This window comes from Nestor notabilis, unplaced genomic scaffold (genome assembly GCF_000696875.1).
Source record: "Nestor notabilis isolate BGI_N333 unplaced genomic scaffold, ASM69687v1 scaffold1707, whole genome shotgun sequence".
Classification (NCBI taxonomy): domain Eukaryota; kingdom Metazoa; phylum Chordata; class Aves; order Psittaciformes; family Psittacidae; genus Nestor; species Nestor notabilis.
Window position 1 is genome coordinate 104,088 of NW_009936715.1, and position 16,795 is coordinate 120,882.

At 40.9% G+C, this 16,795-nt stretch overlaps 1 protein-coding gene across 1 annotated transcript in view; it reads right to left on the reverse strand.

The window, feature by feature from the left end:
• Positions 1–16,795, reverse strand: part of LOC104408755 (1-phosphatidylinositol 4,5-bisphosphate phosphodiesterase beta-1-like) — a 120,565-nt gene that overhangs the window by 61,655 nt on the left and 42,115 nt on the right. The window contains 7 exon segments of the mRNA XM_010018459.1: positions 1,453–1,513; positions 1,515–1,622; positions 5,369–5,588; positions 7,126–7,179; positions 8,040–8,172; positions 13,093–13,202; positions 13,973–14,077. Coding sequence (XP_010016761.1) covers positions 1,453–1,513; positions 1,515–1,622; positions 5,369–5,588; positions 7,126–7,179; positions 8,040–8,172; positions 13,093–13,202; positions 13,973–14,077 — 791 coding nt within the window.

Sequence of the window (16,795 nt, forward strand, 5' to 3'; positions counted from 1 at the left end):
GAGGGTTCTCATGGTGGTGCTGCTGGTGGAGAGGAGACATGGACAGGGCTTGTGTGCTAGTTCAATGAGTGGTGAATTAAAGTGGGAAACAGGACCAATTTGATTTGGTCACCCCCTCTAATTTAAGTCTGAGTCTGTAAAATAATCCTCTCAGGATGATGAGCCAGAGAACGTATAATAATGCCTAGCTAGTCTGATTCAGCTTTTCAGTCCTTAGATAAAAGAAGAAAGATACCAACAATAGGCTCTCCTCTAAAAGAAAGACATTGGAAAGAATCTCTCAGCTGCAAGGCAGATTTTAATTGGAATACGAACCCCTGCACAGCTCAAAGGGAAAACTGTCTGAAAGTTCTGTGCCAAAAAATGAATTTATCCTGACACTACCTAAGTGGATAATGCTGAAAATCTAACTTTGCTTTGACAGGTGCCATTTCCCATTCTGAAATGAGAAATGAGTTAGCTTACAATGTTAGCTCAACTATGTGGCTCAAAAATGGCTCATTTTTATAAAGACTAAAACCTCTGAGGTGCAGAGAACTTTTACCTGAATGTGGACCTACAACTGGTGATAGACAGGGCACCACTTGGGAACTGCAGCTCCGTGCTGTGATCCACAAGAATGACTTTGTGAAAGGGCCTTGCTGAGAGATACCTACTTGTATCACTTCTCTGACTTGCTCTTTTTGGATGGCAGGGCAGTGTAGACAAATCAATTCACCCAACATGTAATAAGGCAAAACATCATATCATAGGAAAAAAGTTGTGAGAGAGGATAGCCTGGACCTAAGAAACAGTTTGTACTCCTGTAACACCCTTTAAAAATGTTCTTTTCTGCCTGAGAACATCCAGCAGCATCAGCTGCCATCTGCCCAAGCTCCTCCATTTCAGCTCAGAGGGCCTATGATCCTGCTGTAGTTGTCAGCCAAACTCCAGCTGTAAAAACAAGCTGGCTTGGACTGATGAACACAAAATATTCCTTCACTGTATACAGATTATATCCTGCATCCCCTTGAAGCCTTCATCTGCAACAGAAACACTGCTTGGCACAACTCTGTGCCCCTGGGGAATGTTAGAACCTATTTTCATGGTTATTTCAATCTATTTTCCTGCCTCCTTGAGTGTTTTCTGTTTAAAAAAGTGGCAGAACAAAACGGGAACATCATCCAAAAGCTGCAGTAGAGTGAGACTTATGTAACTAGAGGTAAGGACTCTGCGTTAGCAGTAGTAATAATCCTGTTGCCTTTCTGTCTTCCATCCAAACCCTTCCAAGTTATTACAAGCGTTAGTGACAAAGTGACACAACAAGCCCTTGAAGTTGCAGCAGACCACAGGGAAACCAAGCTCTGAAACGGACTCCAAGTAAGAGGAAGCCCCACTTAATTATAGGGTCATGCTGCTTTCATTACTCACCCTGAGATCACTAAAGCAAAGCAGAGGACATAACAAACGTACCAGCTTAATGTGCTCTCGTTTCTGGTACTTCTCACTGTAATACTGCTCCTGTCGGAGGTTATTGTTGCTTCTCCTTCAGCTCAACTAGCTTCTGGGTCATTTCAGAGTCAAGTGCAGCTAATTCCTGTTCAATAGTTGAAGAACTGTGGTCTGGGCTGCCCGTTTCAGATCTGCAGAGACAAACAGACACAGACAAGGCCTAAATCACTACCCAGGACACCCATATTTAAACCTTGTTTTTGAGGCAGCTAGATATACATAGCTCCTTCAGCAGCTTCTGAGCACCACCTATCGGACCAGAAGCTGATTTTAGCTCTAGTAAGTCCAATAATGTAATCTTTTAAGGAAAAAACAGTGTTAAGAGATTATTCATGGGATGGCTATTGCTTTTAAACCTCATTTTACTAACTCGTCATGGTGGTGTGAGCCAGACTGAGTATAAATGAGCTATAAATGAAACTGCCAACATTTCCCATAAACAGATGCCCATCAACTTGTTTATCCACTTCTAGACACATAACTTGAACTTCAAAGCTGCACGGAGTCACGCTTAGCAATAAATTTATGAGTGTAGCTTTATATCTACATTTATAAAATGCTTAAACCCGTAGGAACATCCCTTTCATCCCTTTCTTTAGCATATTCTCCCCCCTTCAGGAAATGCCATGCATAGCACTCACAGAGGAAAGCACTCCATGAGCTGCTGCCTTTAGGAGGCAAGTTATTGCCCCAGTGGGGAGTAAACCTCAGAAAGGTAGCACAGAGGAGCAAAGGAAAAATATAATGAGGAAGCTAAAAATCAACACTAAGGAACAGTTTGGGTTGGTTTTTGTTTTCTATTTTTAATTTCTTAAGAGAGAAGGAAAGAGAGATGTAATTGGGAAAGGAGACATGATGACACTAAACTGCTCAAGGGAAAAATAAGCAGCAAAACCAGCCTCACTCTCAGGCCAGCACTAAACCAAACCCAATAAAAACATGGGCAAAAAACCCTTGAAAGGCTGTGTCCCTGCTCTGCTGCTGTGTTTACTGCTGTGCTCAGGTGCTAAAGCAGTTGCCTGGGAAACCTCCGAACAGTGCCTGAGATGGACAAACCAGCAAAGCCTTAAACAGGGAGGGCCAACACTGTGAGAAAAATGAGTTTGCTACTCAGAAATATGCAGAGCTTACAATGCAGAGAACTTGCTACGCTGCTGCCTCTCTCCTCTCTCCTGGGTTCAAGTTTGCTGCTGCTGCTGTCAATTCGAGTTACTTCAACTGAATTAATGTGAAGCTGCTTTCATCGCTCTGAGGAAACAAACCCCAAGGTAGCCTCTTCTTATTTCTTGTGTTTTTATTGTATTTGAATGTTCCTCTAAGAGGTTAAGTGGTGTCAGTGAGATAGGTGAGGATAATTTAACTACAGAGCCACAAGACAGCATTAATGAATATTAATGTCAACATATATGCCATTACATTATACATTTTAAAGCTGACATTTCTCTTGTATCTTTGGGAAGAAGAAATAAGGCCTATTTCTAAATGCTGGTTAAAATAGTAAGACTGTCTTTTTAGGGACACAATCATTAAAGAAACTGCAGAATACCACCAGCAAAACACTTGTGCATCTGTATAAATAAATACCTCAAACTTCCTGTATACACTGGCTTTCCTGAATCTTGACCCAGTTTTAGACAAGGGCATGAAACATGGATTGCATCTGACCACAGACAGCACTTTTTTGTGGCAATCTGACAGAGGGGCTCCTGATGAAGTAGCGATTTACACTTTGCAGTTAAGGCAAATAGCTCCAGAAATAATTTAGAATGATAAAAATTGCCATTTTCCTTGGGATGAAGTATTCTATCAGAATTCTGCTGATTAATATGTACTTGCAAGTTTGAAAATCCCTAAAAATATAGTCCTTGCCTTTTTAAAATTCAACCTCAGATTTTCTAACTTGCAGATTTCTTTGTATCTGCACATAAAACTTCACATCTCTGAAATCACTCTGACAGCTCCATGTAATAGACTGCAGGGTTTTATTGCCTGATACTGATTTATTGTCAGATCCTAACAAAAAAAAACCAAACCCCAACCAAAATCCTTTTTCCTTAAAGATAAGGTTTTTTACTCATTTCATTAAATTTTCTGCTTCAACTTGAATAGAATATGCTAGAGAAAAGAAAGAAACATGACATCGTTTTGTTTGCCACTGTCACACACACTGATGATATAAAACACGGTGGATAAAACATCACTATGTGTGCAGTTGACATCCAGACATTAAGGAAGTTTGTTAAACTCAAGTGTAGAACCCGAAAGCCTGAAAACTGGCAACAGTTAAGGCCAGCTGAACATAGGTATATTATGAGTGTTAAGCTCTTATTAAGCCCAATGACATTCTGTCATCGAGCAAGCATAAAGCTCCTTCCTAGGGCCAAGTTATGGCCTGAATCCCAGTCACATTTAGAGGTACTATTAACAAGGTTGGCAGCCAGAGCGTGCTTGCAGCTTTTATCTCTGATGGTCCCCTACCAAAAAGTTATCAGGTAATTTTATTTAACGTTCATTCAATATCCTCATATTTAAGAACTGCAGCGATATAAACTTTGTGTAGAAGTTAAAGGACTTCTGTGCTTATCTAATTACTTTAAAATCAATTATATTAAAATGAGAATGCTGCACTAATGGCAGAAATAAAAGTTCAATCCACCAGTATCAGACACTGCAGTGTCTGACATACACATGCGTATATGTTTTGCCATATACACAAGAACTGCTCTTTATTAACATATGGTGTCTTGCCATATGAACAAAACAACTGTGGAAAGATTATCAAGTCATAACTGTCATTGCATTTCAAACTGATAATGATAAATACAATTTTCCTTCCTTATTATTACCTGAACAAGCGATATTAAAATCTTATCAGCACACACACAAAGATAGGGAAATGCAAGACTTGGAGACAGACACAGCACAGAAAGCGTGTGCATGCAGAGGCAAAGCCAAGCAATCATTAAGAGATCCCCAAGTGGTCTGATCAATCATAATTTGAACAGTAGGCAAATCTTAATAACTTTCAAGTGTTTCTTTCACCTAATCCTGTATCTGATGCCTTCTACTCTTGCGTGAGTTTTTTCAAGGGCTCTAACTTGGAGACAATGCTCTTCATCTCCAAATTTGGATATCTGTTTTACCCGTAAATAGCATAAAAGAGGACTAAGTTTTGTTCCCGTTTTGACACTTGGGACTCTTCCACCATGAGAAAACATACTTTGGTGGCCCAGAGTAAATGAATTGCTTAATATGGGCAGGACAACCATGTGGGATGGCTGCACAACCTTCTCCTTGCTTGAAAAAGAAACTATCAAGTTATATTATTAAGTGTGGAGCAGAAGTTTCCATGGAACTCCTCCTACAGAAGGTCAGCATGGGAGAAGATGGGGTGCTCTGATGAAACATGCTGCAGTTGACCCAAGCAGGAAACTAAACCCCTTTATCCATACAGGTCTGAGTTGTTTCATGCTGCAGTCTGGTTCCTGAACTGTCCTGGTACACCGGGGATGCCCCCTCTCATACTTTGTGATTAGGCTCACTACGTAACCAGTGCCTGCTGTTGCCAGCACAGCTGAGTCACCTACCCATACCAGTGGTCTAGGGCAAGTCCTAGAACAAATACCATGTGCCCTCATTTACAGGAGAAGAGGTATATAACATGCTGAACAACTTATGTGGCTTCCAGCAGGAGAGCAGCACGCCATGGAGAGTACTGTTCCATACCAAAGGCTCTGACTTGATTTTACCTGGGAATCTTGCTGCTTTTGATTTCCTTCTGTGCTTTAATGTCACCTCCATATTAATTGTCTACTATAAAAGATGACTTGAGTGAAGACCTCCTCTACCAAGAACAGGAACAGTATGTCCAACATACCTTTTCTTACTGTCTCTTTTTGCTGTCTTTTCTAGAACTGATCTCCGTCGCAGGTAGTCATTTTGGATTTCATTATACTTCGCAGTGTGCTCTTTGATAAGGTCAGTGGTTTTCTTGTGATGCCTCTTTACAAGGTCCTTCATTTCCTTGTAATGCTTCTTCTGTAGCTTAACAAAAGACTTCTGTTGTTTTAGCTCCTCAATGGTCTGTGCTTCCACTTCTACAATGATAATAACAAAAACCACTTCAATTTTCTAATAATGGATGATTTCAATCAGAGAACCCAGGAACTGCCATTAGGAGGGATGAAACAAAGCATGCTGCTTTACTGCAGGTCAGTGAAATGTGGGAGCTTAAACTGAGTAGACTTATCTGGACATAAGCTAACCAGACTAGTAATACTGTGACAATTTTAACTGACAGAAGAGTAAGAAGTAAGATAAAAATTTAGAACACCAAGATGTGCAGCAAAGTAAAAACCACGTATTTTCTTTCCTCAAGCCCTTTCAGATGCAAAAGATTCCCATCAGCTCAACATATAAAAACATGACCCTACACAGATCTGAGCACAGATCTCTCTTATACCCACTGTACCAACACTTCAAGTCTCCCTTCTCTCTGGATAGGCCATATAACATGCTGATGCCTAAACTGTCTTCAGAAACATCACTTCAGCTGCCTGCTCTCCTGCCTTGTCCTGGGCACTGGCTGGAGGCATCTGTCCTGGTACAATCACGGCATCTCAGCAGAGACTTCAGTTCTCTCTTGATGGAGATCCTGCATCAGAAGAGTCACAGCCATCTGGTTGCCAGTGCAGCAAAGGATCAGTAGGTCAACTGGTAGTGGTCCAGTACTGTCACTCCAACAACAGCTATGAAGGATGTCCTGCTCTGTGAACCTAGACCACAGCTTGAGCTCAGTGTCTGCTAGTCTGACCTGCACGGGCTCACCACAAAACAGCAATTCAAAATAAACCCCAACCCCCCAAAACAAAACCCCAAAAGGTGAATTCCATGATCTAGGGTCACAGCTCTGGAAAAGCCAGACTGAAGAGCCCTTCCCGGACAACAGACTGTTTGTATGAGGCCAGCAGGTACTCCCACAATTGAGGCCAGCCTCCTTCTCCTGCACGAGGGAGACTGAATAAAAGGCTATCAACACACAGGATTTCATGGATCTTACCTGTTTTCCACACCTAAATATAAGTCTACACAAGATTTGTTCTGACACAGCAGAGTGGCTATAAAATAAATTGAGTTAGGAGATTTGCAATCTAATGTTAAGCTGGAGGACACGACTCCCAGTTGAACAGCAGGGCACTGCCTAACTGACAGGCCACTTTGCTCAAAGTAATGCTCATTTTCAGTTTTGCAGGAACGATGGAAACACTGCGAGGGTAATGAAGATAAAATGGTTTCACTACTATTTGTAATATTCAGAACAAATTTAGCTTCTGTTCTCATAATAGTGCTGGTCTTTTGTCCGCTTTAGATGGTAACGTTGTGCCTGTGAAACTACAATACTGGGATACTTAAAAAAAATTCCCTGTTGGCACCCAATACTGAGCTCATGAAACATGCTCAAACATTTAATAACTTCAAGCTGAGGAAGAAAACATGGTTTGCACATTTTCTATGAGTTACTGCAGTCCCAGTTGCGCAAAGGAATGTCTAAACCAGATGGCCTGTTTCATCAAAAGCCTATTTCTCTTGACAAGAAGGGCAGCATTCATGCAGTGTAAATTGTGTATTTATTACCTGTGAGGACACTCTGAATAAGATCTTCTGTCTTTGCAGGTGCTTTCACCGAACCTAGAGGTAAGACAGATCATTGATGAACAATTCTAATTCTTTTAAGACAACAGCCATTATCGTGCTGCTTGACTGCATGTTAAAACATGGCAGGTGACACAGGACATAACACTGACATGGGCTTTTATTAATCAGTTGTGAAAACTCATCTCTTGAGCAGAAGAACAGCAACATGGAAAACAACACTGATCCTGTGAACCAGCACAAAAAGGGAACCTTCCAACACCCACTTGAGTGTTGTTGTTTTACTTCTCAGGAGGATGTTATTGAGCTCACTCATGTGAGTCATTTAAGCGGTACTAGGCTGATGGTTAGTACAACTGCCCTGTATTAGGCTGACAGTGCAAAATCTATGTGCACAAGATAAATCCAGCTCCTTGGAAGTCAGTTAGATCAAGCCTATGAAGACTGTAGTCACAAAATTATACACACTGTGGTTTAGCAAGCATTTGTTATAGGAGATATGTCAATACCTATCAACATATGTAAGTATCTAAGACTGTATTTTGTGTGTGGATGTAACTGCAGGCATAAATCATGCAGATTTGCAAAAACAATTTTAAGAGTTTCCTGCACTTGCAATAAGCAGCAAAAAAAGCAAATTTTATTGCTGTTAATGAACTTCAGTTCCACCACAAAAGCAACTCTCAAGTAGAAGATAGTTGTATATTTGAAGAAGACTGGCCCTAACAGCATCCAATAATAGAAGGAAAATTTCCACCTATTTTATAAAAAGAAAAAAAGAAACCACCCAAACACAACCCCCCACTTTTTTTTTTAAATGCCAAGCACATGAAAAATTATTATCCAGATTTATCTTGAAAAGACGGGACTGTTTTGCTTTCCCTTTGTTTTCTTACCTGGTGCTGGTTGACTATGGACAACCTGAGTTGCTGGTTTCGGTGTAAGAGAGGCAGTGTAATTGACCCCATTTTCTGCTGGTGTTGGCCTGGGTTCACTGTTAGCTTCTGATGGTGCATCTCCATGGTCAATCTAAAAATACAGAATGATTTCCACTACTCTTCCCAACTAACAAATTCATATTATTTATCTGCAGGTCTAGTTTAGGCTCTTTTAAAAAATGCAATATTCTGTACGTGTTATACGTAAATCATTCTAACAGCAAACAAACAAAAAAGATATCCTTAGGAGCTGTGGTAATCCAGGTGGTCCAGTTTTGCAGGGTAAATTTCAAGAAGAAATAGAGCATGTATTATTCTGAAAGAGTATTTCTCTTTTAAGTGGCTGTAACTCATGGGGGACACCTCTCAGTACAGTACGTATTAGCTGCACCAGATGTGAAATCTGTATTTTATTGAGAAGCATTGTTGTCTGCCATAAAACCTTTCTAGAAATAACGCAGAAGCTGGCTTGAAAACGCTGCTCAAATCCCTGCTGTGAACAAAACATGTACACAAAATTACTTTCACATTTCACAGCTACACACAACACTATCATTATTCACCGTTCCTACAGCACAGAGACATGCTTCTGATTCCCAAGATCTTACATTCTTGGAATTGCACTCCACGGGTAATATGTAAACAGTACCTCCATCCTGCTGCATAAATACATCTGTGGTATCCAAATATTTAAGCATTTTCCACAAGCTTTTCTTTCTCTCCAGTTTCCTAAAGGCTCAGGCTTACAGAGTGCGTTGTACTGTGCATTAAACACCTTATCATTTCCCTTGATTTTAAGCAAGCACCCAGCACTTGACAAAAAGAAGGTCATTCAAAGCCATTCTTATTTTGAAATGGCCAAGCCCTGCTTCCTGCTGTCCCTGCGAGGGGCCAGTTGCCATGGTGTCCCAGGGTGGTTTTGGATTTGTTCCTTCAGCTGCTCCATTTCACTCTTTGATGGTAATCACATTACACACAGAGGCAGGATACCACAGTTGTTGGTTTTTTCCCCTTGATTACTCCACACTTGCGAAGTATCAGCCTGCACTGCATCATCAGAGGCAAAATGCATTTTGATCTAACTGTTTTGTGCTGCTCCTGCTGATTTCCTTCATCTTGACCCTAACAACATACTGTATATTGCAAAAGGACTTCTGTCTCAGCAGCCTGTTTCTACCAAAATTATAGGAGAGAGATACTGCACTCAGAAACATGATGCAATTGAAAACCAATGCCAACAACATCATTTATCTCAAGCAGGAATGACTGCAATAAAATAAGGAAAAGCATGATCTAGCCAAAATTTATGACAGTAGAATGATGTCACTGGCAGAAGATGTAGCTGTGACATAAACATGGTTATCCCCTCAATTCTCCTTAAAATATACTTCTCACAGGATGCAATTCATTAGTTTAATAAAAACAATGCTTGCTATACAGATCATCAACATTTAATAAAAATAAATTAGAATTCCCAGCTTCTGGCAAGTCTGTGCCCCAAAAGTCCCTGCACGGGAAGGTGGGTAGTATCTTCCTTTTTGGGGACTATGCTTCATTGCAGCTTGTTGAGAAACTATTAATAAATACAACCTGTCAGGTTTGGACACAAACCATCTGTTTTCAGAAAGTAAAGCAGAAATGTGAGACAGGATCAGGAAGTGAATGAAGAGTAATTTTCACTACATCAAGCAATCTAATCTCATTAAAAAGCACTTTCTCTTCTCATAATTCACCACACAGAATGCTAAAGTAAACATGATTGTTCCTTGCTGGAGAATATTTCAGGCTGGTTTTCAAACATGATGTAATCCAGCCTTAGGATTTATAGTTTTAATATTCACTGAAATTGGTGTATATTCCACATGTTACCATGTCCTTTGCAAGACAGTATACTTACTAAGTAGAAAGATATGCAGCCATACAGGTCTATTTTTATTTAGACAGAGGAAAGCATCTGCAATGTATTGGGGTTGGGAGATGTCCTCTAAGCAAGTGTAAGCATGACCTCCCTGCATAAGAAGTGTCAAATCAACTGATTTCCATAACTGCAACTTGGTGTAATCATGATGATTTGCAAAAGTATGTCGGAAGTTTCATTTTAAATAGTGGTATCAGCTATGCTAAATGCAGCTGCTCTCCTAGAGATGTTTCTGTTTACCTTCCCTATCAAAATCATCTTATTTAACCAAAGGAGCCAACTGGCTTCATTTGATTTATATCCAGGCACGCAAAACAATAGCTGCTACTTCAACACTGTTTTCTGGGTAGGAACAACAGGTCAGATGCTCTGCTGCTTCCATGTCAGACACACTATCGAGGCAGCAAGGCCTCCTGACTCCCCGACTCTGCAGTGGGAGTTAACACGTAGGCCCAAGAACATCACACCAGTGAAACAGCCAAAATGCATTTCACTCTGGCCAGCTTTGACCAAGGCCCTGCACACTTCTGCTGCTGTGACTGCTGGCGTGAAAACGTTCACGTTAGTTACATCAACTTATTTTAGGCTGTGATTAACTCACTCCAAGGAACATCCTGCAAATTACTATGTCTTATTTCTCCTGTCTGTAAGGGACACCAGGCAGGAAACCTTCACTACCTGTATGCTCATAGAGGTTTACTACGTATTCAGATACCTATAGTTAAGGGTGCAAACCCCATACTTTGAGGTATTACAATGCTTTCATTCTGGAAAAATACCTGTTGTAAGGCCAGGCTGGAAATCCTGGACTGACCAGAAAGCTAAGGGTAGGAATTCATCTGGTGCTCATGACAGGAACATTGCAAACAAGTACAGAAAAGATGCTGTGAATTTTGTCAGTTCTTCAGCATTCTTCATTTGTTATTACACTGATCATTAACACGCAGTGTAAGCTGAAGCCTAAAGAAAGGTTAATTCATTTGTTCAAAACAATTCACTATCAGCTATCTTCTTTGACTATTGTTTCACAAGAAGCCTGGGGAGCTCCTGACAGAGATGCAGTTTGAACTTACAGGTAGCAAAGAAAACCCCTGAGTTCTCCTGTGACAAGCTGCAAGAACCCAGCTCACACAAATAAATGTGTGTGAGGGGAGGGAAGGAGGTGTGGGGAGGTGGAATCTGTGCTAGGAGACAGCACAGCTTAGCACACAAACAGTTATAGAGAGTCAATGTGAACCTCTACGTGGGAAAATTGAATCCAGGTGTGCTTACGTGTACACTTCCGGCAAACACACTTGGGTTTATTTAGCTATATTGCCAGTGAACTACTTGCTGTTATTAACTGATGTGATTCTCCTGGGTCCATGTAAGTGATCAAAACAATCAGCCTGGCTGAGTGATGAAGAAAATGTTGTCATCTCCTAACATGATTCATTACCCAGGATGGACTTCTAGAAACAGAAGGTAACAATGGCACTTAGATTGGCACTTAAAGCAGCAATTTCGTACCTGTCCTTTGCTACCGCACCGAACTGAACACATTTTTAGCAAACCCATCACTACAATCATTGCAGTTTTCTTCTAGAAAGTATTTTTCTGCTACTCCAAAACAAGCTCCTTTATCCTATGAGCTTTCATGAGAGATGGTAGCACCACCTGAGCACTACAATTCATCTTTCCTTCTTCCCATCTGCTTTAGAACATACTCTGTGACAGGATTTTTTTAACTAACAAATAAGCCTGCACAGACCAGGGAAATCTGTACTTTTTCAGAAGTAAAAACGACCTCCAAGGTACTTAAAGGATTATGGTAAAAAAAGACTCTGCTATTAAAATAGAATCTCATGTGTAGAGCGTCCTAGATAAATGTCTAAGATACTATTGAGCATTTCAGAGTGTCCTCATTCAGCCGAACTTGTGACACTGCACAAAGAGTAAATTGTTGGCCACTGAATTGTAATGACTTTCACTCATCTGGTCTGCTTTGGGAATGTATTCTTGGTTACAAAATCTAGTTCAATGATGTTTTGCACATCTGAGAATTGAAGAAGACAGGTACCAGGGCCGAGGGCCGTTCAGGATTATAAAGCATTTCTTCATCTTCACTAGAGACCTGTACCAAGTGCCTTTGGATTCACAGGATGTGCCTAACATCTGACACAAGAGATGTCTGAAAGACAAGGTTGGTATTTTCAAACACTGCAAGAAGACATCCCAGTGACAGTCTGGAACAGAGGCTGAATGTTTGAATGTGCACAGAGTTTACCAGAAACCAAAGCTGAACTACCAGTACTCTCAGTTATGCTCTAAATAATGTCTATGCTTTTGTATGCACCACACCTCCAATTACACAGAAAAATAGGGTTTACAGGTTAATCCGTAAGTAATCCCATATACCCAAACCAGACACCTAACAACTGCAAATGTGACTTCCATAGTTTTCAGCTAAGCTAGGATAGGCCTGAACATTTATTCACTCTGTGGTCTCCTCCCTCTTAATTTCTTTATTAAGATCTATCAAGGGTTGAATCAGTTGACCTCCAGAGTCCCCTTCCCAACTAAACTACTGTATGATTATACTGGGTCTTTTTAGGACATGTTTGCTCACATGGAATGCATAGAGACATCATAGTCTGAGATACATGAGCATTTCTGAACAGAACAACCTTTCCAGGAAAAGAGCCTGAAATTCTGGAAAATTGGTGGTATTTTCAGGAAAAGCTACTAACACAAAGGTGTCTTTTTTGTAAGGGGAACTTCAGCATCACATGGGAAAACCACATACAATGACTTACTACGATTTCATTGACTACATAACAAAGTTGCAAATCAGCACACACAGAATATTTATCTCTCTACCTCTGAGCAGCAACTTGCTCCATGCACAACATGCTGCTGTCAGTGAAACCACACACATAGTGCAATGCTTCTCACTGTAATACACCTTAGTGCCATTCTGGGCAAGATGTTTACAGGTGTTCAAGTAATCAACACATGCAATTCCCAGGGACATTCAATATTTGCCTTTCTAACCAAAGCAGATGCTTTTAAATACTGTAACATAATTTGCAGAGACTCAGAAACCTCCCTTACCTCTTTCTTTACCTCTTCTTCATCTTCCAGAGTCAGTGCAGCCAGTTGCTTAGCTCTCTGCTCCATCAAGTTTACGTATCTGATTGGATTGGATAAGGCCTCGATCACATCTAGAAATAGAGCAAATACTTCAGTTTCAAAGCCCTTATGTCATGGTTCCAGTGCTCCTCAGGTTTTAAGAAAGAGACAGTATTTTACATACAGATCTGCTGCTGATAGGTACTCCTAGGTCCTAGAAAGAGCGGAGGGCAGTACACCATCATGCACAAACACTCTAACAGGAACAGTCTTTGAGTTTGTGCTTGGATCTCAAGGATGTGCATTTTCTGCACCGTGTTTTATGGTGGATTTTCAAAGCTTACAGCATCAGCCCACCAGGATCCTGCTTCACATGAGGCATAGAGGAACATTAGATTTCTTAGAACATCAAACTGGCTATACAGAATACGATTTTTCCCTGAAGATGCCCAGTGTGGTCTGTAAACCTACCCTTGTTTAGAGACAATTCCATAATACAGTGCTCTACACTAAGCATGGCACTTTGCTTAGGAAACAATTACACACTACTGTGTCACGTAAGCAATGTTTCATTTGTGTTTCAATGGCAGATGTCTGGGGTATTTCCTCCTTTAGAGTCATATAAGACCAGCTGAAAATAAGAGCTGGCCTAATCCTAAACCTCAGGCAGGCTGCTGAGAATCAGGCCATCTTCTATGAATGACAAGACATTCTACATCCATCCATGAGACCTCTACATCCATCAGCTGTAGAGGTTTGTACACAGGACTGTTACCCCAATGTGGCAAGTCATCTGCACCACATTCATTTTGTATTTCAATTAACCTTTGTATTTCCCAGTATGAAAATGTCACAGATTTACCTGCATAAGTGTCAGGTACATAGTCTTTGACCTCTATGTACACAAAGAGAGCTGGCAGTGTCAAAGGTTGGTTCCTCTCATTTCTCAAACAGATGTAGTGATAGCCTGCAAAATAAGAAACAACCAGTTCAGAGCATAAACTCTTCCACAGGCATTTCTGATGTAATTGTGTTATCATTTGTTATTTATAGTGTGACTCCAACTGAGCAAGCAACCCTGGGGACTTCGCGTAGGGGAAGATTTACCTGAAGGGTTTCAGAGGTAAGTACAAGGGACTGTTAGAAAGGCATATGAAATTGCAGCTTAAAATCATATTTTCCCTTTATTTTCACATCTGTGAATAATGCTAAAAATTGTCATTTATACAATGATAATGCTAAAAATTATGTCATTTTTGATGCATTCTATTTTATTGCCTTTGACTGTTTTGGGGTATTTTTAGCTCTTATTTAGTTTTCAGAAGTGACCTTTGTAGTACTCAGGAATCTGAACAGCCAAGTAAAACTGAGATGTAATAACCCATCCACAACACAGCATCTCATTTAAAAAACAGACAATGTGGCACTATACCTACAAAGTGTGTGCGTGTGTGAACCCTATTATGTGACCAACTTTAGAAATATAACTGGGGAAAAGAGTATTTTCAGACTATTTTGAAAGCTGGCTGTCTTGTAAGAGTGAGGGCACACATTTCAGTGCAGTTTAGCCAACTTAATGATGGGGCAGCACAGATGGGGCAGCCCCAAACCCTTTCTCCCAGCCACCTACCAGTATCTCCTGCTCTTTCTTTTGTTCTCTGACACTTTTCTGACTGTAGACAGGCTGCTCAGGAAGCTAAAGTCTGGAAAAAGCAACCCTCAGAAACTGCAGTCTTCCATCAACTTAGCTCCCCAAAATGCCTGCCCATACGGTCAGATATATTAATGCCAGTTTAAAGACAGTGATGGAAGTACACAGGTTGGAATGGGACAAAAGAACTTCCAATGAACTCACACAGCATTGCAGTGCTGCAAAGCTGCATCCTCTGCCTTGCAAACTGGTCCTTCTCACACCATGGCTGAAGCTGTTGTTCTAAGGCCTGGCCATGGAGCCACATATACGGGAATCATCGGGATACAAGTCATGAGCAGGATGCACCTATCTGGGGGATCCTCACTTGGCTGATGGGAACAAGTCCCTCCTCAAGTAATGGCTCAATCCTTGCTTTGGGAATAATGGCAATTCTGAGGATTTGTATGACAGCATGATACATTTTTCAATAACGTCTCAAAAAAGAGAGAAATTATGTGTTACAAAGGTTTCTCTCAACCTCCTTCAGTAATTTTTCAGCACATACACACAAACTAGAATTAACATGCTGTAAACTAATGATTGCTGGAGTCAAAATGACAGAGGATAGACCTGTGAGTAAAAGCTCCTGGAAGTCCTTGTATGATTTAACGCCGTGGCCATTGTTCTAAAAAGCACAAGCTTAAAAGCAGCTGCATGATTCAGTGCTCTGCTGAATGGACTCCACGCTGCGGGAAGGGCAAGTGCCATGAAAGGGGACCAGTGGTGTTCACTTTCATCACAAGAGGGAAATCCTTCACATCTCCCTCTCCAATCACCTGTCTTCCTCTGCAGTTTGAGAACAATTATATCCATTAAGCCAGCAGAAAATGCAGCTGGAATAAAAAAGTTGAGAGTCTTCTGCTGCATTGATAAACTGAGTCGGCTCACGATAAAGCTGTGGAGGTTGGCAGAGCTGGCACAACTGAATGGGCAGGGATGTGTGGCCAAGAGAAGGGTAGAGAAAAGGGAAGGAAAAGAAAAAAAAACCCTGGGCATGTGCACTCCCCAACAGCCCCTCCCCTTGGCCAGCCTGTCTGCGCTTCCAGTGAGGCCATGCAGCCCACACCAGCTCAGACAGAAACACTTGGAGCTCTGAGAAGAGCCCTGGCATCACCTGCCCCAAGAGAAGGGACTGGTTTATACATTACCTGAGACCAGGTCTTTAGAAATAATACAGACAACTGACAGATACAGGGACATGTGAGTTTTGTGCTACTGCTGGGGATGACTACATAAGGTAGAAGGTAGATAGAGATACTCTTCCTTTTCCAGTGTGAGTGAAGCTGGGAGCATGTTTATGGCCCATATGCTTGCCCTAATTTAGTTTCCCCCCATCACTGGAAGAGCTGGCACTGAATCTAATGCTTCTCTTGCTCAAAATTCCAGTGTCACTGCATCTTTCTGAAAACACAATTTCTAACATGTCTCTGGCCTGGAAAATAAGGGCTGAGTTTTCACACATGACAATTTTCATTTAAGTGGCCACTAATTATAACAGAAACAATAATATGATTTAGAAGAGAGCAGTAATGATTTTTGTTTGTTTTATTTCACCAATTAAGATGGAAGTAATTTTGGGTTGATTTAAAGCTATTACAGAGATACAACTGCTTGTATATAGGTCAGTCCTTGCATGCATGTAAGAATTACGTTAGAGGAGCATATTTTGCTTTCTTTCCCAGCCATCTCCCATTGCCACAACTATAATATCAAAACTGGCTGCTGCACTCTTTCCTGCAATGGCATTTTTTAGGATAAACCTGTGAGCATGCAGTTATCTACTGGAGACAAGTAAGTGCCAACCATGTCTCTGATGCTTTAATTCTATTGGCTTTCCTGGATCATTACAAATTTAAATGTTTGGTAAAATACGGTGTTTCCCTTTTCAAAGTTGAGAGAAATTACTCAAATCCCCCGTTGCTACAAATCTACACAGTGGCTGATCATTTACAGCACTTGAGATTCTGGTTTGCTGCTTCTTTTCCCTCCCAC